This window comes from Oncorhynchus mykiss, chromosome 25 (assembly GCF_013265735.2).
Source record: "Oncorhynchus mykiss isolate Arlee chromosome 25, USDA_OmykA_1.1, whole genome shotgun sequence".
Classification (NCBI taxonomy): domain Eukaryota; kingdom Metazoa; phylum Chordata; class Actinopteri; order Salmoniformes; family Salmonidae; genus Oncorhynchus; species Oncorhynchus mykiss.
The window spans coordinates 19,489,277-19,513,059 of record NC_048589.1 but is presented as its reverse complement, the minus strand read 5'-3'; the positions used below and the strand labels follow the sequence as shown (position 1 = coordinate 19,513,059).

General features: G+C 43.8%; 1 protein-coding gene across 3 annotated transcripts in view; it reads right to left on the bottom strand.

Annotated features, from left to right (window-relative positions):
- LOC110505526 (RAS guanyl-releasing protein 1) overlaps nt 1-23,783 on the bottom strand; it is a 29,045-nt gene that overhangs the window by 4,731 nt on the left and 531 nt on the right. For 2 of the 3 annotated variants that reach the window (XM_021584801.2, XM_021584803.2), the window contains exons 2-10: nt 23,102-23,268; nt 12,474-12,579; nt 10,809-10,871; nt 9,650-9,781; nt 9,339-9,492; nt 8,992-9,165; nt 865-981; nt 477-752; nt 304-384 (exon numbers count right to left, since the gene is read on the bottom strand). In XM_021584801.2, the coding sequence (XP_021440476.1) occupies nt 304-384; nt 477-752; nt 865-981; nt 8,992-9,165; nt 9,339-9,492; nt 9,650-9,781; nt 10,809-10,871; nt 12,474-12,579; nt 23,102-23,268 (1,270 nt within the window). The remainder of the gene's footprint in view (nt 1-303; nt 385-476; nt 753-864; nt 982-8,991; nt 9,166-9,338; nt 9,493-9,649; nt 9,782-10,808; nt 10,872-12,473; nt 12,580-23,101; nt 23,269-23,783) is intronic. The other variant, XM_021584802.2, reaches the window with a different exon arrangement.

Here is a 23,783-nt window from a genome sequence, read left to right as displayed (position 1 = left end):
AACAGATGATCGGAACATTGTCAGCAGATGTAGAATAGACTCTGCTGATGTTAAATGGGCCAATTAAAAAAGAGCTCCAGTGCTCATTCTCTTGAAATAGGTTTGTTAATGGGATATGCAACATCAGACATGATTCACTGGAGCGAACTGGGTTTTTGTCAGTATTATTAAACATGTTTGAAATTGAAAACACCCCTAGCCATAACACAGTGAACTTGTTATGGCTAGGAGTATTTTCTATTTCAATCATTATGCAAATAGTTTCATTTCCCACAGTGTTTTTCATGTCCCCTTTTTACTCACGGGTGCTTTGCTGTTCTTGGGCTCCCTGGTGTAAGAGAGCTCATATATCTCATCATCTGTGTAGTAGAGGTCTAGGGACAGCTGAGCAGTAGAGGACAACAGGGTCAGAGACCAGGATCATTTACCAACAGACACAGTAGTGTGAATTACTGTGTACTTAGGTGTATACTAACCGTGAGAAGGTGGACCAGGTCTTTATTGGCATCGAGCTGTGGGGTGATCTGCTGTAGCTGGATCAGCTCGTTGATGTGGTTGTACAGAGCCTGGAGCTTCTGAACATTCACCTTGTTGTCCTCTACGTAGTCTGACATGGCCTCGTTGACTGAGATCAGGTCCTTGAGGTGGACCCCCAGGATGGGGATCTTAAAGCCTGCACACCTGCTGTACACCTGACGGTAGTTGTCATAGTTCCTACAGGAGGACAGGAGGTCTGTCATCTCATTCAGCACCTGTGGAGAGAAGAGATAGTGGAAAATATATTGTAGATTATTACCTTGTATTGTATTTTAGACATACTGATCAATATAGATCATGTTATGATAATGTTATAGATAAATGTACCTTGGTGACCTCGTGGGACACATGCAAACTGGTCTCTTTAAGTCTGGAGATGGAGCTGTGGCACAGGCCCCCCACCACAGCCATTAGTGTGTTGAAGTTGTGCATAAGATGGAGGCTCTGGGAAACACAAACATTCTAATTGAACCTTAAATCAGTGTCAACCCACAGCACTCTCCACAAGCAGCACTCCAATGTTGGTTGCATTAGGCATTCATAATACTGTTGCTTACAATCTTAGATAATACAGTTGTACAAATCTAGTTGTTTTCTTTTAACCGTTATTTAACTAGGCAAGTCAGTTAAGAACAAATTCTTATTTACAATGACAGCCTAGGAACAGTGGGTTAACTGCCTTGTTCAGGGGCAGAACAACAGATTTTTTACATTGTCCACTCAGGGATTCAATCTTGCAACCTTTCAGTTATTGGCCCAATGCTCTAACCACTTGGCTACCTGTCGCCCCAGTAAATGTTTCACCAACTTTTCTCAGTTCCCTAATTGATCATATGGCCCTGCTGTGGGACACTGGAACCCATTGGCGTGGAATGCATTGAGAGGAGTTAGAGGAGCGTCAGCTGACTAGTGCATTAATGTAACCCAGAGAGATTCTCCAGACTGCTGCCTCTTCATCCAACTCTCTCAGCTCCTCTCCTCATTACTCTTCAGAACACAGCTTTGCATGTGAATGAAGTGATGAAGAGGCATTTGATCAAGTAGAGCCACTAGTTATTTTTGGAATACTTTATATATATACATATACAGTTGAAGTCAGAAGTTTACATACACTTAGGTTTGAGTCATTAAAAAGTGTTTTCAACCATTCCACAAATTTGGAAAAATTACTTGTGTCATGCAAAGTAGATGTCCTAACTGACTTGCCAAGTCGGTTAGGACATCTACTTTGCATGACACAAGTCATTTTTCTAACAATTGTTTACAGACTGATTATTTCACTTATAATTCACTGTAATCACAATTCCAGTGGGTCAGAAGTTTACAGACACTAAGTTGACAGTCCCTTTTAAACAGCTTGGAAAATTCCAGAAAATTATGTCATGTCTTTAGTAGCTTCTGATAGGCTAATTGACATAATTTGAGTCAATTGAAGGTGTACCTGTGGATGTATTTCAAGGCCTACCTTCAAACTCGGTGCCTCTTTGCTTGCAGGAGGGACTGGTGCACTTCACAAAATAGATGGCATCATGAGGTTGGAAAATTAAGTGGATATTGTCACGACTCCCGCCGAAGTCGGTCCCTCTCCTTGTTTGGGCGGCGTTCGGCGGTCGAGGTCACCGGCCTTCTAGCCATCGCCAATCCACTTTTCATTTTCCATTTGTTTTGTCTTTGTCTTACACACCTGATTTCAATCCCCCAATTACTTGTTCATTATTTAACCCTCTATTCCCCCATGTTTGTTTGAGTGATTGTTTCTTGTATTGCGGTCCGTTGTGTGGCCTTGGATTTATTGACGCGTATTGTATATTTGTTGAGTAAATTGCGTACATTACTCTTATCTGCTGTCCTGCGCCTGACTCATCTACACCAGCTACACACAGACGCATTACAGAATCACTCACCCGAAATGGAGTCAGCAGCACGTGACCATGTTGCAACGTCTGGGCACTGCCATGGATCATGTGCTGCAGACGATGGATCGTTGGGAGAGAGGAGGTCTTCCAGGACCTCCACCAGGCCCCACTGTCCACCCCTCCTTCACCCGGCCCCAGCGGGATTCAGCTCGTGCTCCCGAGGGAGTATGATGGGACGGCTGCCGGATATCAGGGGTTCCTACTCCAGCTGGAGCTCTACCTGGAGACCGTCCACCCGGCTCCTTCGGGACGTGAGAGCGTGTCCACCCTCGTCTCCTGCCTCCAGGCAAAGCCCTGGAGTGGGCCAACGCCGTATGGAGTGAAGGAGATGCGGCGTTGGACCATTACGCCATCTGTTCCACCTGAGGCAGGGGACGAAGAGCGAGCAGGATTTCGCTTTGGGCTTCCGGACCCTGGCCGCCAGCGCGGGATGGAATGACAGGGCCCTGATCGATCACTACCGGTGCAGTCTGCTCGAGGACGTCCGTCGGGAGTTGGCTTGCTGAGACACCACCCTCACGTTGGACCAGCTGGTGGACCTATCCATCCGGCTGGACAACCTGCTGGCTACCCGCGGACGTCCGGATCGGGGCCGGTCAGTTCCATCCCACAAGCACCGCCGCTCCGATGCCCATGGAGCTGGGAGGTGCTGCTCTTAGGGCCGACTGGAGGAGGTGCCATTCCCAGCACCATCTGTGGCCGCAGAGGGCACACTGCTGGTCGGTGCTGGGAGGGGGTTCCTCAGGGAGTCGAGGCAGCAGGCAGGGCACTATCGTGTCACCCTAGGTGAGTCGGCACCAGGCTCACCCAGAGCCCTCTGTTGCTCACATGTATGCGTTTATTAAATTTCCTGAGCATTTCCAGCATAAGGCGCTTGTAGATTTAGGCGCAGCTGGGAATTTTATCGACCATTCATTTGCCCATAATTTAGGGATCCTCTTGTTCCTGTGGATATGCCCTTCCCTGTGCATGCCCTAGATAGTCGACCATTAGGTCAGGGCTGATTAGGGAGGCCACCGCTCCACTAGACATGGTTACGCAGGAGGGTCACAAGGAGAGAATCAGTCTCTTCCTTATTGATTCTCCTGCGTTTCCCGTGGTGCTGGTCCTACCCTGGTTGGCCTGTCATGACCCCACTATTTCGTGGCAACAGAGGGCTCTCAAGGGGTGGTCACAAAAGTGCTCAGGAAGGTGTGTAGGGTGCGACTACGGTGGAGAGTCCAGACCAGGTCTCCTACGTGCGCATCCCCTCAGAATATACCGATTTGGCTCTCGACTCAATTACACCTCATCAACAGGGGGATAAATCTACTGGTAGACGCAGCACTTCCCAGGAGTCACGTGTATCCTCTGTCACAGGAGGAGACGGCGGCTATGGAAACATATGTCTCCAAATCCCTGGGGCAGGGATACATTCGGCACTCCACTTCACCTGCCTCCTCGAGTTTATTTTATGTGAAGAAGGTCTACGCCCGTGTATTGACTATCGGGGTATCAATCAGATCACTGTGAGGTACAGCTACCCGCTGCCTCATCGCCAGTGCGATCGAGTCAATGCACGGGGCGTGCTTCTTCACAAAATTGGATCTCAGGAGCGCTGACAACCTGGTTTGTATCGGGGCGGAGACGAGTGGAAGACGGAATTTAGTACCACCTCAGGGCACTATGAGTACCTCGTCATGCCGTAAGGGTTGATAAATACTCCATCAGTCTTCCAGGCCTTTATTGACGAGATTTTCCGGCACCTGCATGGGCAGGGTGTAGTGGTGTATATCGACGACATTCTGATATACTCCGCTACACGCGCCGAGCATGCGTCCCTGGTGCGCAGCGTGCTTGGTCGACTGTTGGTGCATGACCTGTACAAGATCAGGTTGAGGTTGAGAAATGTCTGTTCTTCCAACAGTCCGTCTTCCTAGGGTACCGCATTTCCACCTCAGGGGTGGAGATGGAGAGTGACCGCATTTCAGCCGTGCATAATTGGCCTACTCCCACAGACTGCGGAGGCCCTGTTCACTCACGTCTTCCGGCACTACGGGGTGCCTGAGGACATAGTCTCTGATCGGGGTCCTCAGTTCACGTCCAGGGTCTGGAGGGCGTTCATGGAACATCTGGGGGGTCGCGGTCAGCCTCACCTCAGGTTTTCACCCCGAGAGCAACGGGAAGGTGGAGAGAGTAAACCAGGATGTGGGTAGGTTTCTGAGGTCATATTGCCAGGACCGGCCGGGGGAGTGGGCGGCGTTCATCCCCTGGGCAGAGATGGCCCAAAACTCACTCCGCCACTCATCTACTAACCTCTCTCCCCTTCCAGTGCGTACTGGGGTATCAGCCGGTTCTGGCACCTTGGCATCAGAGCCAGATCGAAGCTCCTGCAGTGGACGAATGGTTTAAGCGCTCGGAGGAGACCTGGGACGCTGCCCATGTGCACCTGCAATGGGCCGTGAGACGGCAGAAGGCGAGCACCGTCCGCCACTGCAGTGAGGTCCCGGTGTTTGCACCAGGGGACCGGGTCTGGCTCTCGACCCGAAACCTGCCCCTCTGCCTGCCCTGCTGGGAAGCTGGGCCTGCGGTTTGTGGGGCCATTCAAAATCCTGAGGAGACTGAACAAGGTATGATGCAGGTTACAGCTTCCCCCAGATTACCATATGAATCCCTCGTTCCATGTGTCTCTACTCAGGCCGGTGGTGGCTGGACCTCTCCAGGAGTCTGAGGTGCGGGAGGTTCCTCCTCCCCCTCTGGACAACGAGGGGGCCCCGGCGTATCCTGTTCGAGCCATCCTGGACTCGAGGCGTCGAGCGAGGGGCCTTCAGTACCTCGTGGAGCGGGAGGGGTACGGTCCGGAGGAGAGATGCTGGGTGCCGGTGGAGGACGTCTTGGCCCCTTCGTTGCTGCGGGATCTCCATCCGGATCGCCAAGGGCCTCGTCCTCCGGGTCATCCCCGAGGTCGTTGTCGGCACACCGCTGGAGCCGCAACTCAAGGGGGGGAGGGTACTGTCACAACTTCCGCCGAAGTCGGTCCCTCTCCTTGTTTAGGCGGCGTTCGGCGGTCGACGTCACCGGCCTTCTAGCTATCGCCAATCCACTTTTCATTTTCCATTTGTTTTGTCTTACACACCTGATTTCAATCCTCCAATTACTTGTTCATTATTTAACCCTCTGTTCCCCCATGTTTGTTTGTTTCTTGTATTGATGTCCGTTATGTGTGGCCTTGGATTTATTGACCCGTATTGTATATTTGTTGAGTAAATTACGTACATTACTCTTATCTGCTGTCCTGCGCCTGACTCATCTACACACAGACGCATTACAGATGTATTGAAGCAACATCTCAAGACATCAGTTAGGAAGTTAAAGCTTGGTCGCAAATGGGTCTTTCAAATGGACAATGACCCCAAGCATACTTCCAAAGTTGTGGCAAAATGGCTTAAGGACAACAAAGTCAAGGTATTGGAGTGGCCATCACAAAGCCTTGTCCTCAATCCTATAGAAAATGTGTAGGCAGAACTGATAAAGCGTGTGCGAGCAGTTACACCAGCTCTGTCAGGAGGAATGGGCCAAAATTCACCCAACTTACTGTGGGAAGCTTATGGAAGGCAATGCTGCCAAATACTAATTGAGTGTATGTAAACTTCTGACCCACTGGGGATGTGATGAAAGAAATTAAAGCTGAAATTATTCACTCTACTATTATTCTGACATTTCATATTCTTAAAATAAAGTGGTGATCCTAACTGACCTAAAACAGGGAATCTTTACTAGGATTAAATGTCAGGAATTGTGAAAAACTTAGTTTAAATGTATTTGGCTAAGGTGTATGTAAACTTCCGACTTCAACTTTGTGTGTGTGTGTGTGTATTTTAGCATGTGTAAATACAATTTCAACACATAATACAATTAATTAAATACACACGTGTACTTGCATATACAGTACCAAAAAAGGTACAGCAATGCATACAATTAGACACAAAAAAAACATCAACAAATGATAATAATAAACATGTCACTCATTATTTATTCGCTCTTATTGCCATGAATTGGATGTGGGAATGCCAGATGTTTTGTAAATTATGTGGTCTGCCTTTGATATTATAGAAGATATTGTTCGAAGGGATGTAGCCAGATATTTCATTTAGCCAGTGTGTTAAAGTAGAGGGACTATCTGATTTCCAGCGTAATGTTATAAAAACATTGGCATATGTTAAAACTTTCTGAAATTGTGTTTACAGATTCCCAAAACATTGAAATAAGATTGCGTGTCCAAAACGTGAATAAAAAGTACCCTTTTGCCTCCAACAAAGAAAAGACATTTCAGCATTCATTTCGTGAAGTTTTTCTGGTGTATAGTTAATTCTGTGAACCTGAGAGAGTTTGTGTCTGAGGTTGTAGGAAAATGTGTGTGCTTTCAAACTGTAGAACATATTATCTCTCTGCTTATTTCAAACTGTCAATCTTGTTCCCATTTCAAATCAAATCGTATTTGTCACATGCGCCGAATACAAGTAGTGTAGACCTTACAGTGAAATGCTTACTTACAAGCCCTTAACCAACAACGCTTTAAGAAGTTAAGAAAAAAATAGATAAGTGAGAAATAGAAAATAAAGGTTACAAATAATTAAAGAGCAGCAGTAAAATAACAAGCGAGGCTATATACAGAGTCAATGTGAGCGGGGACCGGTTAGTTGAGGTAATTGAGGTAATATGTACATGTAGGTAGAGTTAGTGACTATGCATTGATTATAAACAGAGTAGCAACATCGTTAAAAGAGGGGTCTGGGTAGCCCTTTGATTAGCTGTTCAGGAGTCTTATGGCTTGGCACTCCGGTATCGTCTGCCATGCGGTACCAGAGAGAACAGTCCATGACTAGGGTGGCTGGAGTCTTAGACAATTTGCAGGGCCTTCCTCTGACGGTAGTTGTCATAGTTCCTAATCTAGTAACATCTGTGTCTACTAGCATATGATCTAACAGCACAAACTTTGGAAATACAGTTCACAATTTGTTTTACTATTATTCAGTAAGACATCACGTTTAGATGATTTGGATTTCACAAGAGAACCTTATTCCTCAATTGAACCATATGTCAGACTTGAAAACATTGAAACAAATGGTCAGATGGAATACAGAATGTCTCTCATAGTAGTACCATCCTGAAAGAGGTGGTACATTTTCCTTAAACCCTTGTTGTGCCAGGTTGTAAATGTCTCATAATTAAAAGCAGGGATGTCTCCATATGGGAGCAAAAGTGGAGAGGGATGCAATGTAACCCAGTCATTTATGAGTTGCTTTCCATACGTGTATTATTGTATACTATTAAAAATGACAGGGTTATTTGCAACCTTATTTTGCAGGCCAAAATAGTTAAGGTATTTCAGCTCATATGGTAAAATGTCATAGGATTCTTCCCTTGCCCAAGAACTTAATGTGGGAGAAAACCATTGTTTAACTTGGGTGAGTTGGGCTGCCCAATAGTACATTTTTAGGTTTGGTCAATTCAGACCACCCGCCTTATATGGAAGATACAGGACCTGCAGACAAATTCTGGGTGATTCGTTATTCCAAATAAATGAGGAAAATAGGCTTTGCATGTTTTTGATAAAATGCAGAGGGTGAAATTGGAAGATTCTGAAACAAATAAAGACATTTTGGTAATATTGACATTTGGATGACATTAACGCTGGCTGTAAGATAAATCGGAAGGAAGTCCATTCTTTTCAAGTCATTAGTAACCTATTTCAATAACTGGAATGTGGTTACAAAATATAGACGTCAATTATCACAGGATAGACGACCCTGCACAAAACCAGTTTGGTCTGTGTGGATGAGATTGGGCACCGGCTCTAGGCGCAGAGTTAATATTTTAGCAATCAATTGATAATTAACATTTAAAAGTGACACTGGTCTATGGGAGGAGCACAACGTGTGATCTTTATCGTTCTTTTTCAGTAAAGTAATAGCTGCAAGACGTAAAGTATGAGGAAGCGTTTTCGCCAAACAGGACTTGATCATAGGGAGAAAAAGAGGCATCAACCGCTCAGATAATAGCCAGTAGAATTCTATAGGAAACGCATCTAATCCCGGTACCTTTCCATTTTTGGAGGGAACCCATAGCATCTGATAGATCCTCAGTATTAGCACTTAGCACTGATAAATCCATTAGTGCTGAAGGCCTGTACTTTGTTAATATTCAGAGCACACGTTCACTGTTAGCCAGCATCTTTGATGCACTAAAAGCCCATCATGGCGCTCTTGAGAGTCATTAGTAGCCCTCTTTTAATATGCATTACGTAACAACAAATGATGGTGCTTCTGCAGTACAGTAGTAGGTACTGAAGGTCTCACTGTACGATATGGTAGACATGCATTAGTTTAATACAAGGAAAAGGTACCAGATATAGACATTGAACAAACACAATTCATGAGGGTACAAAACATGGGGGCTAAACACCTTGTATGTGGACATTTTGTTATTGTCTAGACATATACTGTAGAGTTAGTCTACAATGGTTCTGGAGGAGGAGGAGAAATAGTTAGGGCCATACCTGAGCCACATGGATGAACTTGGTGAAGACCTCTGCTCTCAGCTGAGCTGTAGGCCGACTCAGAACCATGAGCTGCACCCACTGGGAGATACCATTGCACAATGTAATGGAACGTTCCATCATGGGGTTGTCCTTCATGCAGCAGCTGCGGATATAGTTCTGGTAGTCTGCAAACTGGAAAAAAGAATAAAGCATATGCTGACTCATTTTGCTAAAAGGACAGAAGTTTTGCAGAACACATTTGAGTGCATTGAAATACCTACTGTAGAACGCATGTGCTATGACAATCTTCAGAATGTCATAGTGTTTATAGCGATCACATATAGGCGGATTGGGACTCTACTCACTGATATTCTACAGAAGGACTTGAACTCCAGGTAGGTGAGGTGCTCAGCCAGCTCAATGGGCTCCAGGTGATCAAACAGCAGAGACACTTTCCTCTTCTTACTGCTGTTAGCCTTGATCCTCTGACTGGGCTTCTGAGACCAGTGTCTATCATTTCTGGGACACAACATGGTGAACAACACAGACCGGAAACACACAGGTGTTACACAGGCATCATTTGAAACCATTATCATGAAACCATTTTCAGGTCATTCTAGATGCTTTCCTCAAGAGAGACATGGATTCTGTTCAGTAATATACTGGGAATACTTACATCCATTTAGTCTGCAACAGAGGGCACAGCCTTTCCTGGCCCTGATCCCTGACCAGATCTTGGAACTGCTCCATGGAGTCTGACAGGCTGCTGTGTAACCGGAACATCGTCCAGAACTCCTGGATCCAATACCTGAAATATATGGACAATAAGACTGTGTTTACCACAATTAAATACTATACCCCGAGTCAATATTCACATAAGAAGGAATTCCCCTTGACCACGCCCACAAATTGTGGAAAACAAACATTATTTCTCATTGACCACCATTGTAAAAGAGCCAACTTTGTTGTAGATTTTGTGTCATACATAAATAACAAAGTATGCTGAAAAGCTGCTGTGTTGTACATGTAACCAGGTCAAAAATCTTGACCTACGGTTTGGAATGCTCCCACATAGGGAAATAGAGCCCATGAGAAGAGCCATGTAGCTTCGGGCTATGCAGTGTGGGAACCTGGTGTCCAAGTAGGGTACATGTAGCTATGTGTGTGAAAAACATTTCATCACAGGTAAGACATTTAACTTGTTCAGTATAGTCCGTTTGTAACTCCACTCACTACTCACTACTATAGTGTGTTTGTTTGTGTTGTTGGTCTTGGCTAGCTTAACGTTCTGGTCGGTAGCAACTCACTCACTCACATGTTTGCCAGCACCACATAAAAAGGGGAGTGAGGGAAGCTCTACAATATTGCGTTTTTCTAAGTAGTGAGAATGCACGGAAGCAGGAAATGTTGAAAAGTACTTTTCTTAAATGCAGTTTTATAATTGACTAAAACAAGCAGACAAGGAAATTGCATTTGAAAAAAGTCCAGTTTTTGCAGGGAGCCAATGGGGTAACCTAGGTAACTACAGGTTGTTTTCCCCTAAGGCGGGTGGGGCCGCGACATTCTATCTAATACCGACTGGGAGTATACTTCAAACACTAAACTCTAGTTGTTTATTGTCTAACATGAAATCAACACTATAGGCTCTTGCAAATGCACTAATAGCATTGCCTAAACCATCAACCCAGTTATAGAATATTGTATGTGTTATGTGGATAAGCCCTTTAATGTCCTTTCATAAGAATGATTGAATAGTGAGTTATTGTGTGGAGGCCTTAGTGGACCCCAGTGGTAGTGGCATGATTAGGACGACTGCAGGGGGAACACACACTTACCTAATGAAGTAACAGATCCTCTTACACTCTGTGGACTGCTTATTCTCCAGGGCGCTTTTAAATGTAACACCTCAAGTTAAGGATACATTATGATTCACTGGTATAGTAAAATGTGCACATTGTTTAGAGTCTGGGAAGAGACCAGGAACTGTATGTGGGATTTATCAGGGAATAAACGATCTGGATCACTGTGCAGGACAAAGTGTCTATTCATCTAAGTAAACAATTACTAACTGGTGTTTAATGTATTTAGCGCAGGAAACTCATCAATAGGAAAACTAAAAGGCGAACAGATGTGACATTTGGTGGTGTGGGAGGAGGCGACCACAAAAAAGAGAACTGGTTAGGAGCATCAGCAAGTGAATCATTCTGGTGTTGTGTGGTTCCAATGGCTCAGTTGGTTGAAGCATGTTGTTTACAGGGCTATGGGCTGGATTCCTTGGTTGCTTTGGATAAAAGTGTCTGTTAAAACATGCACAACAGACAATCCCTATTCCTGTAGAAGATGTGCTGGCAGAGGACCCTTTTAGTGAGTAAAAACATGTTCTCTCAACCAGGTAAAAACACAGCCAACATAAGGTTACTTTTTACATTTCAATGGCTGTGAGAACAGTTTATTAGCTAAGTTGCTGTGCCATATGCTCAGTAGGTACAGAGTACCTAACTCAAAAAACATCTCCATTCTTATTATTATATAAAACCGGGGTAAAAAAAAAAAAATTGCCTGACACTGTGAGCCTTGCTGCACTCTGTTGGCAGAAATCAGCTTGAAGTGATGCACATAAAAAGGCTAATTGCGTCATGGGAGATGAAGAGCCACCCACACTATCGCAAAGCCAGATTGTTTTTACGATAAATGGCATTAATGGCTCCAGTGCTTTCACTTGTTCCTAAGCCACTCTTAACCATATTTGATGCTTCTGGGTCTTCAGCTCAGAACGAGCTTAGGGGTTGAAAATAGAGGGCAGGACGCACAGTGCATCTTGAGGTGTGACGTGGGTTTTGGTGAGCGATCCTCCTTGGGCAGCTGAGAGGCTGTGTTTAAATAGAACTGAAGAGGGCTTCAGTCAGGGAAGAGGTAATTAACACCTGAAGCCCCTAGCCTTAGTACCCTCCTCACTGTGCCAGTACTGCCGCTCCTCTGGGCTTTGTGACGTCAGAGCTCTTTGTTGAATGGAGCCCTAGATTACAGACTGCTCATTCAGAACAGAAAATAGGCAACTACAGTGGCCTTTTTACACCAGACCTGAAGAGGGGGAATTAAATTGGGATGAATCGTGCTTTTTGTGTAGCTAAGATGGTAATAGAAAAAGACTGTAAAGTACCTGGAAGACACTGGATTGGAAACAGAACATGGTGATGTGTACTGGAGCTAACAAAGACATTTAGAGGCTCTATAGTACAGCAATACAGAATTGGGGTGCACACATATTGATAGTCACATTGCTGGTAGGAGAGAGGAGTCGATGGCATGGCACCTTGTCAGCCAAGTTGGATCTTAATTGGCCGTTGCTACTGACAACCAGATCACAAATCAGCGCTGCACAGGCGGTAAAGATCCCATGTTTGGCACAACAGATTGGTCAGGTCCTGGTGCCAACTCAATAATAGTTATTGCTGTAGTGGAACAGCGATAGAGCATTGGGTCTGCTTGGTAAAGGATATAGGGAGATAAGTTTCTCCAGGAGGTCACTGGAGGACATGAGGAGTCGGTGCATGGTCAGGGTGATGTTCATCAGGTGGCTGCTCCCACATACACAGCCCTCCGCATCTGAAAGAGAGCACAACACATGGAGCACGTCAACAGACATGCTGTTGCCTATCACAATGCCAATAATGTACTGTAGATGGTTGAGATTTCATATGGACAAGAAAATAATTTCTGCATATCAATGTCCAATGCTACAGTAGCTCTCAAATCCAGCAGTCATGTCATGCTACAGAATGTCAACAAAACAATTGGTTTAACCATTAAAACCTCCCGATTCCATTCAGCCACAAGTCTGCAGTCAAATTATGATACAAATCAACCTCAAAAGAGCATACCTTATTTTTTTTATTTTAATGTGTGCTTCGCAACCATGAACACAATAACATGCCAGTTTTGTGTCAACTGCAAATCTAAGTGTATTCACCATCTCTGAATGTCTTTTCCTGTGGTGGTATTGTGAATCTGTGGTCTACTTTTCTCTGTCGTATCTCACTTCCTGTCTTTGTGACCGCCTCCCTATATCTCTGCCAACACTTATGGCATCACAGGAACCTTCAGCCACCATCTCTGTCATCTACTCAAACAGCTTTGTCCCTAGAGGCACTGGAGATAAAAGGATATGACGTTGTGGAAAACATCTCAAGGAATACATTGTTAGCTCTATCCACACAGTAGCAATTGCAGATTAGATTTCTAACTACATTAGCCTCTCTCTTACAAATTATCTGACTTGAGAAAAGTGGACATTTTGTTGGTCCTCTGTAACATGTTGTTTATAAACAAGTGGTTCACTACCATGTTTGTCTATTGGATAGCAAAAGACAACCTCTTTGCTATGCTTCTGATCTCTTCCATTGCAGGTAAACAATCTGCCAGTGATTTTCTGGAAATCGTAGCTAAGAAAGCACCTTGACGAATCCATGAAAATGGTGTTTAACTTTTGAACCTAAGCAGCTGGTATTGTCTTAATGCCACACAAGGATGACAGTTTCCATGGGTCTCCACATATCCCATATCGACTTGAAATACCTCAGACACGATGGCAACATAGATAACAAACATTAGAAAGGACTATCTCACTGGGCCAACTTCAGCAGGCAGCTGATCCTTCTCTCATGTCCTGCACCACCAGTACGGCAGTGTTCCATTTACCAATGTCAATGTCAATGAATGTCAATGAAAAGTCGTCTTCCCAGCAATGACACAGACATAATCTTACTGTATGAAAAATTGTCATGAGTGAAAATAAATATCTAGAAAATCATATACATGATTAGACTGTTCTGAGGGGAAACTGTTGTAATAGGTTTGACGCTTTATACTGTCACTACCTGTTGAAGGACTGTGATGCAAAACAACTCAACTCTATCCTTCCTCTACTTATACAAACGTAATGCTTTTTTTTATTGCTGCAATCATATAAGCAAGTTCTGCTCTAAAATCATCTACAATTACAAGTAAGAGCTTTTGATTCACTACCAGGTAAACAATTACTTCATAATTTTACAACACCTCCCTACCAACCCAGACGGGACTAATTGCTGAGGAAATCCCCTCTGTCTTACTCACTGTGGAAAGTTAGGAAAGCAGCAGCAGGCTGCACTGGGATAGGACAAGGGATGTGATGACAAACAAGGCAAAATTCAGGGAGCGTTGCCTTACTTTGAGGTGTTTTATTATCATAGGCATTCATCAGCAAAGCCATGGTGAAAGGAGTCTTTCCTTGTTTTGACAGAGGTAAAGTAACTGGGCAAATTTGATTTATTTTTTATTTCACCTTTATTTAACCAGGTAGGCAAGTTGAGAACAAGTTCTCATTTACAATTGCTACCTGGCCAAGATAAAGCAAAGCAGTTTGACACATACAACAACACAGAGTTACACATGGAGTAAAACAAACATACTGTCAAGTTCTGACCTTAGTTCCTTTATTTTGTCTTTGTGTTAGTATGTTCAGGGCGTGAGTTGGGGTGGGCAGTCTGTTCGTTTTTCAAGGTTGTGTTTACAGTGGGGCAAAAAAGTATTTAGTCAGCCACCAATTGTGCAAGTTCTCCCACTTAAAAACATGAGAGAGGCCTGTAACTTTCATCACAGGTACACTTCAACTATGACAGACAAAATTAGAAGAAAAAAAATCCAGAAAATCACATTGTAGGATTTTTAATGAATTTATTTGCAAATTATGGTGGAAAATAAGTATTTGGTCACCTGCAAACAAGCAAGATTTCTGGCTCTCACAGACCTGTAACTTCTTTAAGAGGCTCATCTGTCCTCCACTCATTACCTGTATTAATGGCACTTGTTTGAACTTGTTATCAGTATAAAAGACACCTGTCCACAACCTCAAGCAGTCACACTCCAAACTCCACTATGGCCAAGACCAAAGAGCTGTCAAAGGACACCAGAAACAAAATTGTAGACCTGCACCAGGCTGGGAAGACTGAATCTGCAATAGGTAAGCAGGTTGGTTTGAAGAAATCAACTGTGGGAGCAATTATTAGGAAATGGAAGACATACAAGACCACTGATAATCTCCCTCGATCTGGGGCTCCACGCAAGATCTCACCCCGTGGGGTCAAAATGATCACAAGAAAAAAATCCCAGAACCACACGGGGGGACCTAGTGAATGACCTGCAGAGAGCTGGGACCAAAGTAACAAAGCCTACCATCAGTAACACACTACGCCGCCAGGGACTCAATTCCTGCAGTGCCAGACGTGTCCCCCTGCTTAAGCCAGTACATGTCCAGGCCCGTCTGAAGTTTGCTAGAGAGCATTTGGATGATCCAGAAGAAGATTGGGAGAATGTCATATGGTCAGATGAAACCAAAATATAACTTTTTGGTAAAAACTCAACTCGTCGTGTTTGGAGGACAAAGAATGCAGAGTTGCATCCAAAGAACACCATACCTACTGTGAAGCATGTGGGTGTAAACATCATGCTTTGGGGCTGTTTTTCTGCAAAGGGACCAGGACGACTGATCCGTGTAAAGGAAAGAATGAATGGGGCCATGTATCGTGAGATTTTGAGTGAAAACCTACTTCCATCAGCAAGGGCATTGAAGATGAAACGTGGCTGGGTCTTTCAGCATGACAATGATCTCAAACACACCGCCCGGGCAACGAAGTAGTGGCTTCGTAAGAAGCATTTCAAGGTCCTGGAGTGGCCTAGCCAGTCTCCAGATCTCAACCCCATAGGAAATCTTTGGAGGGAGTTGAAAGTCCGTGTTGCCCAGCATCTGCATGGAGGAATGGGCCAAAATACCAGCAACAGTGTGTGAAAACCTTGTGAAGACTTACAGAAAACGTTTGACCTCTGTTATTGCCAACAAAGGGTATATAACAAAGTATTGAGATAAGTATTTGGTCAATAACAAAAGTTTATTTTCCACCATAATTTGCAAATTAATTCATTAAAAATCCTACAATGTCATTTTCTGGGGGGAAAAAAATCTCATTTTGTCATAGTTGAAGTGTACCTATGATGAAAATTACAGGCCTCTCATATTTTTAAGTGGGAGAACTTGCAAAATTGGTGGCTGACTAAATACTTTTTTGCCCCACTGTATGTGTTTGGCCTGGTATGGTTCTCAATTAGAGGCAGGTGTCGTTCGTTGTTTCTGATTGAGAATCATACTTAGGTAGCCTTTTCCCCACCTGTGTTTTGTGGGTGAATGTTTTCTGTTTAGTGTATGTCACCTTTCAGAACTGTTTCGTTTCATTCTCCGTTGTTATTTTGTTTAGTGTTCTGTTGAATAAATTAACATGGACACGTACCACGCTGCATATTGGTCCGATCTCTCCTACTCCTCCTCAGACGAGGACGACGAACGTTACACATACAGTCAATAATACAGTAGAAAAATAAGTCCATATAATATGTGAGCAAGTGAGGTGGAGATAAGGGAGGTAAAGGCAAAAAAAGGCCATGGTGGCGAAGTAAATACAATGTAGCAAGTAAAACACTGGAATGGTAGATTTGCAGTGGAAAAATTTACAAAGTAGAGAGAAATAATGGGGTGCAAAAGAGCAAAATAAATAAATAAATACAGGAGAGAAAGAGGCAGTTGTTTGGGCTAAATTATAGATGGGCTATGTACAGGTGCAGTAATCTGTGAGTTTCTCTGACAGCTGATGCTTAAAGCTAGTGAAGGAGATAAGTGTTTCCAGTTTGAGATTTTTGTAGTTCGTTCCAGTCATTGGCAGCAGAGAACTGAAAGGAGAGGCGGTCAAAGGAAGAATTGGTTTTGGGGGTGACCAGAGAAATATACCTGCTGGAGCGCGTGCTACAGGTGGGTGCTGCTATGGTGACCAGCGAGCTGAGATAAGGGGGGACTTTACCAAGCAGGGTCTTGTAGATGACCTGGAGCTAGTGGGTTTGGCGACGAGTATGAAGCGAGGGCCGGCCAACGAGAGAGTACAGATCGTAGTGGTGGGTAGTATATGGGGCTTTGGTGACAAAACGGATGGCACTGTGATAGACTGCATCCAATTTATTGAATAGGGTATTGGAGGCTATTTTGTAAATGACATCGCCGAAGTCGAGGATTGGTAGGATGGTCAGATTTACAAGCGTATGTTTGGCAGCATGAGTGAAGGATGCTTTGTTGCGAAAGAGGAAGGCAATTCTAGATTTAACTTTGGATTGGAGATGTTTGGAAGGAGAGTTTACAGGATAACCAGACACCTAAGTATTTGTAGTTGTCCACATATTCTAAGTCAGAGCCGTCCAGAGTAGTAATGTTGGGCAGGCGGGCAGGTGCAGGCAGCGATCGGTTGAAGAGCAGGCATTTCGTTTTACTTGTATTTAAGAGCAATTGGAGGCCATGGAAGGAGAGTTGTATGGCATTGAAGCTCATCTGGAGGTTAGTTAACACAGTGTCCAAAGAAGGGCCAGAAGTATACAGAATGGTGTCGTCTGCGTAGAGGTGGATCAGAGACTCACCAGCAGCAAGAGCGACATCATTGATGTATACAGAGAAGAGAGTCGGCCAGAGAATTGAACCCTGTGGCACCCCCATAGAGACTGCCAGAGGCCCGGACAACAGGCCCTCCGATTTGACACACTGAACTCTATCAGAGAAGTAGTTGGTGAACCAGGCGAGGCAATCATTTGAGAAACCAAGGCTGTCGAGTCTGCCAATGAGGATGTGGTGATTGACAGAGTCGAAAGCCTTGGCCTGGTCACTGAATACGGCTGCACAGTAATGTTTCTTATCGATGGTGGTTAAGAAATCGTTTAGGACCTTGAGCATGGCTGAGATGCACCCATGACCAGCTCTGAAACCAGATTGCATAGCGGAGAAGGTATGGTGGGATTCGAAATGGTCGGTAATCTGTTTGTTGACTTGGCTTTCGAAGACCTTAGAAAGGCCGGGTAGGATAGATATAGGTCTGTAGCAGTTTGGGTCAAGAGTGTCCCCCCCTTTGAAGAGGGGGATGACCGCAGCTGCTTTCCAATCTTTGGAAATCTCAGACAACACGGAAGAGAGGTTGAACAGGCTAGTAATAGGGGTGGCAACAATTTTGGCAGATAATTTTAGAAACGGTCCAGATTGTCTATCCCTGCTGATTTGTAGGGGTCCAGATTTTGCAGCTCTTTCAGAACATCAGCTGACTGGATTTGGGAGAAGGAGAAATGGGGAAGGCTTAGGCGAGTTGCTGTGGTGGGTGCAGTGCTGTTGACCGGGATAGGTGTAGCCAGGTGGAAAGCATGGCTAGCCGTAGAAAAATGTTTATTGAAATTCTCAATTATAGTGGATTTATCGGTGGTGACAGTGTTTCCTATCTTCAGGGCAGTGGGCAGCTGGGAGGAGGTGTTCTTATTCTCCATGGACTTTACAGTGTCCCAGAACTTTTTTGAGTTTGTGTTGCAGGAAGCAAATTTCTGCTTGAAACAGCTAGCCTTGGCTTTTCTAACTGCCTGTGTATATTGGTTTCTAGCGTCCATGAAAAGTTGCATATCACGGGGGCTGTTCGATGCTAATGCAGAACGCCATAGGATGTTTTTGTGTTGGTTAAGGGCAGTCAGGTCTGGAGAGAACCAAGGGCTATATCTGTTCCTGGTTCTAAATGTCTTGAATGGGGCATGCTTATTTAAGATGGTGAGGAATTTGCCTGTTTATTTAAAAAAAATAACCAGGCATCCTCTACTGACGGGATGAGATCAATATCCTTCCAGGATACCCCGGCCAGGTCGATTAGAAAGGCCTGCTCGCTGAAGTGATTCAGGGAGCGCTTGACAGTGATGAGCGGAGGTCGTTTGACCGCTGACCCATTATGGATGCAAGCAATGAGGCAGTGATCGCTGAGATCTTGGTTGAAAACAGCAGAGGTGTATTTAGAGGGCAAGTTGGTTAGGATGATATCTATGAGCGTGCCCGTGTTTACACCTTTGGGGTGGTACCTGGTAGGTTCATTGATAATAATTTGTGTGAGATTGAGGGCATCAAGCTTAGATATGTGTTAAGCATGTTCCAGTTTAGTTCGCCTAGCAGCACGAGCTCTGAAGATACATGGGGGGCAATCAGTTCACATATGGTGTCCAGAGTACAGCTGGGGGCAGAGGGTGGTCTATAGCAGGCGGCAACGGTGAGATACTTGTTTTTAGGGAGGTGGATTTTTAAAAGTAGAAGTTCAAATTGTTTAGGTACAGACCTGGATAGTAGGACAGAACTCTGCAGGCTCTCTTTGCAGTAGATTGCAACACCGCCTCCTTTGGCCGTTCTATCTTGTCTGAAAATGTTGTAGTTAGGGATGAATATTTCAGAATTGTTGGTGGTCTAATGGGATGGATAATCATTTTGTTTTGCCTCAGTCAGCCCAATGCTTATCTCTGCTGTACACATGAAAGAATCGGTAAGGAACAGTCTAAGAGGCCCCAGAGATTTCCATGTCATTATTAGTTGCACACTCTCTACTGCATGTACCTTATAATGTTGGCCCAACATGCTGTAGGCCTACAGTACATGTAGAACAATGGAGTACAGGAAATTGATTTAATATCCACAAACAGCCATGATGCTCCGTAAGTGTTTAAACATATGTTGACCACCATAGGCACAAAGGTTTTTCACATTAGCGTCTACAGTACATCCGAGCCTGCAGTGGATATCTCTTTGTGAGATTCACAGGTTGTGTGCCTGCATCATACATGATTTACTTGGAAAATGAATTTAATTACAAATGGGTTCCACGATTGAGGCTTTCAAATCTCTGCAATGCTTATTGCTGTCCATTAACATTATGCTAGTGTAGAGACTTCGGGCACTGTGGGTGAGTGGAACTGTGGGGCGTGGACTTGGGGGTGAATGATGATGTCAAACATTATTGATCCCCACCCCTTGGTGCTCTGCATTTCAAAGAGTGGTCAGCATCTGAGAAGGGCCTTTTGGGTAGCTGACCTTTGCCTTACTGCTGCTAGCCCAATCTTTCAAATGACTCTTACGTGTGCTCTCACATTTGAAAAGGTGCTGGAGCCCCAGGAGCCCCAGGACCTGGGGGGTCAGCCTCTGATGTGAGACAGCAGCCGCTGGGGAACGCTCCGCCCTGTTTGACCTCTCTGTACTACAGTAGGTCCATTTTGTACCCTCGTATTAACTTGGATTCAAAACACTTGCATGTTAATCTCTTTACTGTAGACTACATTTCCTTGAAAGGATCGGAATTTCTCTCAATGACCTGTGAAGTCTGATTTGGAAATTCAATGACAATTTCAGTCATTCAACACATATTGTTAGTAAACCATATGGATGAATTATCCTAAAAATACATAAAATGAGCTTTAGAAGAGCACCCACTTGATTAACATGGCTGATAGATTTTTTAGAAATCCTAAATGAACAGCCAGCTATTATTCTGCCATTATTTTCCTTGACAGATAACTGTAAGTAAGGGATGTCACTCTCTGTATTCAGTCCACTGTACCACCTCCTCATCACTCACTCTTCACTCCATTTGTGTCTCCAAGCAACAGCAATCAGAATGCTTGCCTCTTCCAATAGATAATCACGATAACTTTGAGAGCACTCCAGACAACTTAGTAGGGCACATTATTCTCATTTAACAGGGTATCTTGATAGGGTTTTGACAGCTTCCATATTGCAGCCAATATACATAATATATAAATACATGTAAATAGACAAACGTCAATGTATTACTTATGTGATATCCTTAAATCACATTCCACGTCTACTGATTCAATACTTCACAATTGGTGAATGATTTTGTTATACTGTATCATATTCAGAGCAGGCAGAGTTGCAGTAGATCCACATACAACGGGTGGGTCTAATCCTGAATGCTGATTGGGTAAAACCGCAATCCAGCCGGTGTCTATTCCATAAGTTACCAACGGCTAAATCTATGACGTTAAAATGCCTATTTACTCTGTTCCATCTGACTGCGCAATCCACTGTCTCATCAGCCCAGCGAGGCAACTTATAAACTTGATCTCCACTATAAAATGCATCTAGACATCTCACTTTTCTTTTAGACTAACATTTTGTTTTCAACAGCAGAGATTTGTAAAAACCTTCCTGTCTGTCTCTTCAACTTTTGCATCATTGTTTCAAAATTGAAATTCAATATCCTGCTGTACAGAGCACAGAGATCCTTGATGAAAACCTGCTCCAGCGCACTCAGGACCTCCGACTGGGGTAAATGTTCACCTTCCAACAGGACAACAACACTAAGCAGACAGCCAAGACAACTCAGGAGTGTTTTCTGAATGTCCTTCAGTGGCCTAGCCAGAGCCCGGACTTTAACCCAATCTAACATCTCTGGAGAGACCTGAAAATAGCTGTACAGCAACGCTCCCCATTGAATCTGACATAGCTTGAGAGGATCTGCAGAGAAGATTGGGAGAAACTTCCCAAATACAGGTGTGGCAAGTTTGTAGATGCATACCCAAGAAGACTTGATGCTGTAATCACTGGCAAAGATGCTTCACCAAAGTACTGAGTAAAGGGTCTGAATACTTATGTAAATGTCATATTGCAGTTTTTAAAAAGTTTTTTTATACATTTGCAAAACATTTTTAAAAAACTGTTTTTGCTTTGTTATTATGGGGTATTGTGTGTGTAGATTGATGAAGGAAAAATTCATCAATTTTAGAATAAGGCTGTAATGTAACAAACTGCGGAAAAGGTCAAGGCTCTGTATACAAAAAAAGGTCAATTGAAAAAAGGTCAAACAACACAGCTAATTTTCAGTCTTTCCATCTTCTGTTTGAATTGCTTGTATTACAGTAGCTGTGTTGTTGGCTAGCTCCTCTGAACAAGTGTCCTGACAAGTGAGCACATTTTCTATGCCAGGTGAAATTACACCATTAGATCATTGTTATAAATGTATCCAAATAAATGTCACTAGAAAACAGCTTAACAAATGCAAAGGCAGCTAGCTATTCATTCTGGCTGCACTTTTTGACATGACTGTAAGTTAGCCGTAGTTGGCTAGCTAGCAAGCTAGCACGTTGCCAGCCAGTATGGCAATGGAACATTTAAAACGAAGGACTGGGTTGCGTCCATAGATACGGAACAAAGACTGAACGACTGGGTCGTGTCTAATGAAAATATGTCAATCATTATTTGAATATGTTGGTAACCCTTTGTATAAAAGTGATAATGCCCTTCGAAGCCGGTGTTTTGAGGATATATCAACTTCGTCTCGAGCCTAACAACACCAGTGCCAATATATCCTCCAAACACCGGTTTATCGGGCATTATCATTTAAATATAGTCTTAGAGAAATTGAATAGTCCATTGCCCTGGGCAAGTGACATGAGCAGTCGCGCAAGTTGAGCCTGCTCTGAGGTTGCCCCATTGGGCAGATGATTTGTTTTTTACTGATAACAACCAAAATGCAAAGAATTCTAGTAGTCTGGTCTTTCTGGTTCCTCCCCTGTGTGTAGGTGAAAATATATACTTAACATTTTTGTGAAAGTGATCGTAATATTCTAATAAAACTAAATCTGGTGCAACGCATCATATCTCAGTGCTCTGAGACGTATGTTTTGTTGTGCATTGTCCCTGTCAAATAAACTTAAATAAATAAAAAATAAATCCCTGTCTCATCTCAAATGCAAAGACTGACAACCATATTGTTAGACAACAAATAGAGGCTAGTTCATAGAAGGGAAAAGTCTTTAAATGTGGTCTGTTTTTGTCAACCTAGCCCTATAGGCTAATTAGAGATACCTTGTAAATGGTAACAGTTTCATGGAGACAGGGTCTCTTAACATCAAACAGCTAGAGGCCGAGAGAAACAGGTGCTTCCAGGAAACATTCACCCTACTGATTTAAAAACAACTGAGGCTCAGCGTTCAACGTCACTTAAAAAGGGAAATGAAGCAGATGCTATAAACTGACAACATAACTAATGACAATGATCTTGACCTGCACAACCATTTTGTACAGCTAAACAACAAATTCATGCAACAAAAAACAATACTTTTTTCAAACAAAAAAGGAAAATATGCAGCGCATATTCAGTATTGTGAAATCATATAAAGTCAGTATTATCATTCAGTTACCAATAGTATTACTGGCAGAAACACAAGAGCAGCCCAGAACACAGTGACTCACCGAAGGACTGGATACAGGCCTGGATCAGCTCTTCCCAGCTGGCCCCCTTGGTATAGTGTCCCAGAGACATCATGACCTTGCCCTGGGTCATCTGGGCCAGATTGGGCCTGTTGAACCGCTGAGGCCGAGCAGGCACAGGCGGGCAGACCTTAGAGAGAGAGGGCCTTCTGGAGGGGCAGTGGAGGATAGAGGTCATGAGGTGGAGGGAGGTGTAGATGGCACAGCTGTGTGTATGTGTGTGTGTGTGTGTGTGTGTGTGTGTGTGTGCAGCCATTTATAGCATGTAGTGCATACAATATTGAAGTAGACAACACAATGAAAATGCTACATGTTAATCCTAAAGAAATCACATAGGCAAATATAACAACACTTTTCAGGTCATTATACTACACTCCAAAGTGTTTCATACCTGGTGTTTTAGAGTAAAGGTAGCTTTGCTATTTTTCATTGTTCTCATTTCCTTCCTTTTGGGGAAATCATTGTTGATTGCCGACTTCTATTATAGGAACCACTAAATAAACAGTTGGCTGATAAACGGAGAGGATGCCATGCGTGCCATTTGTTCTATACACTATACACTATTCTATACACAATCTATAGGTTAACTATGGAATGACATTCGAAAGAGAGAAGACAGTCTATAGAGAATATGTTTTGAGAGTGCATCAGTTGTACGTCCTGG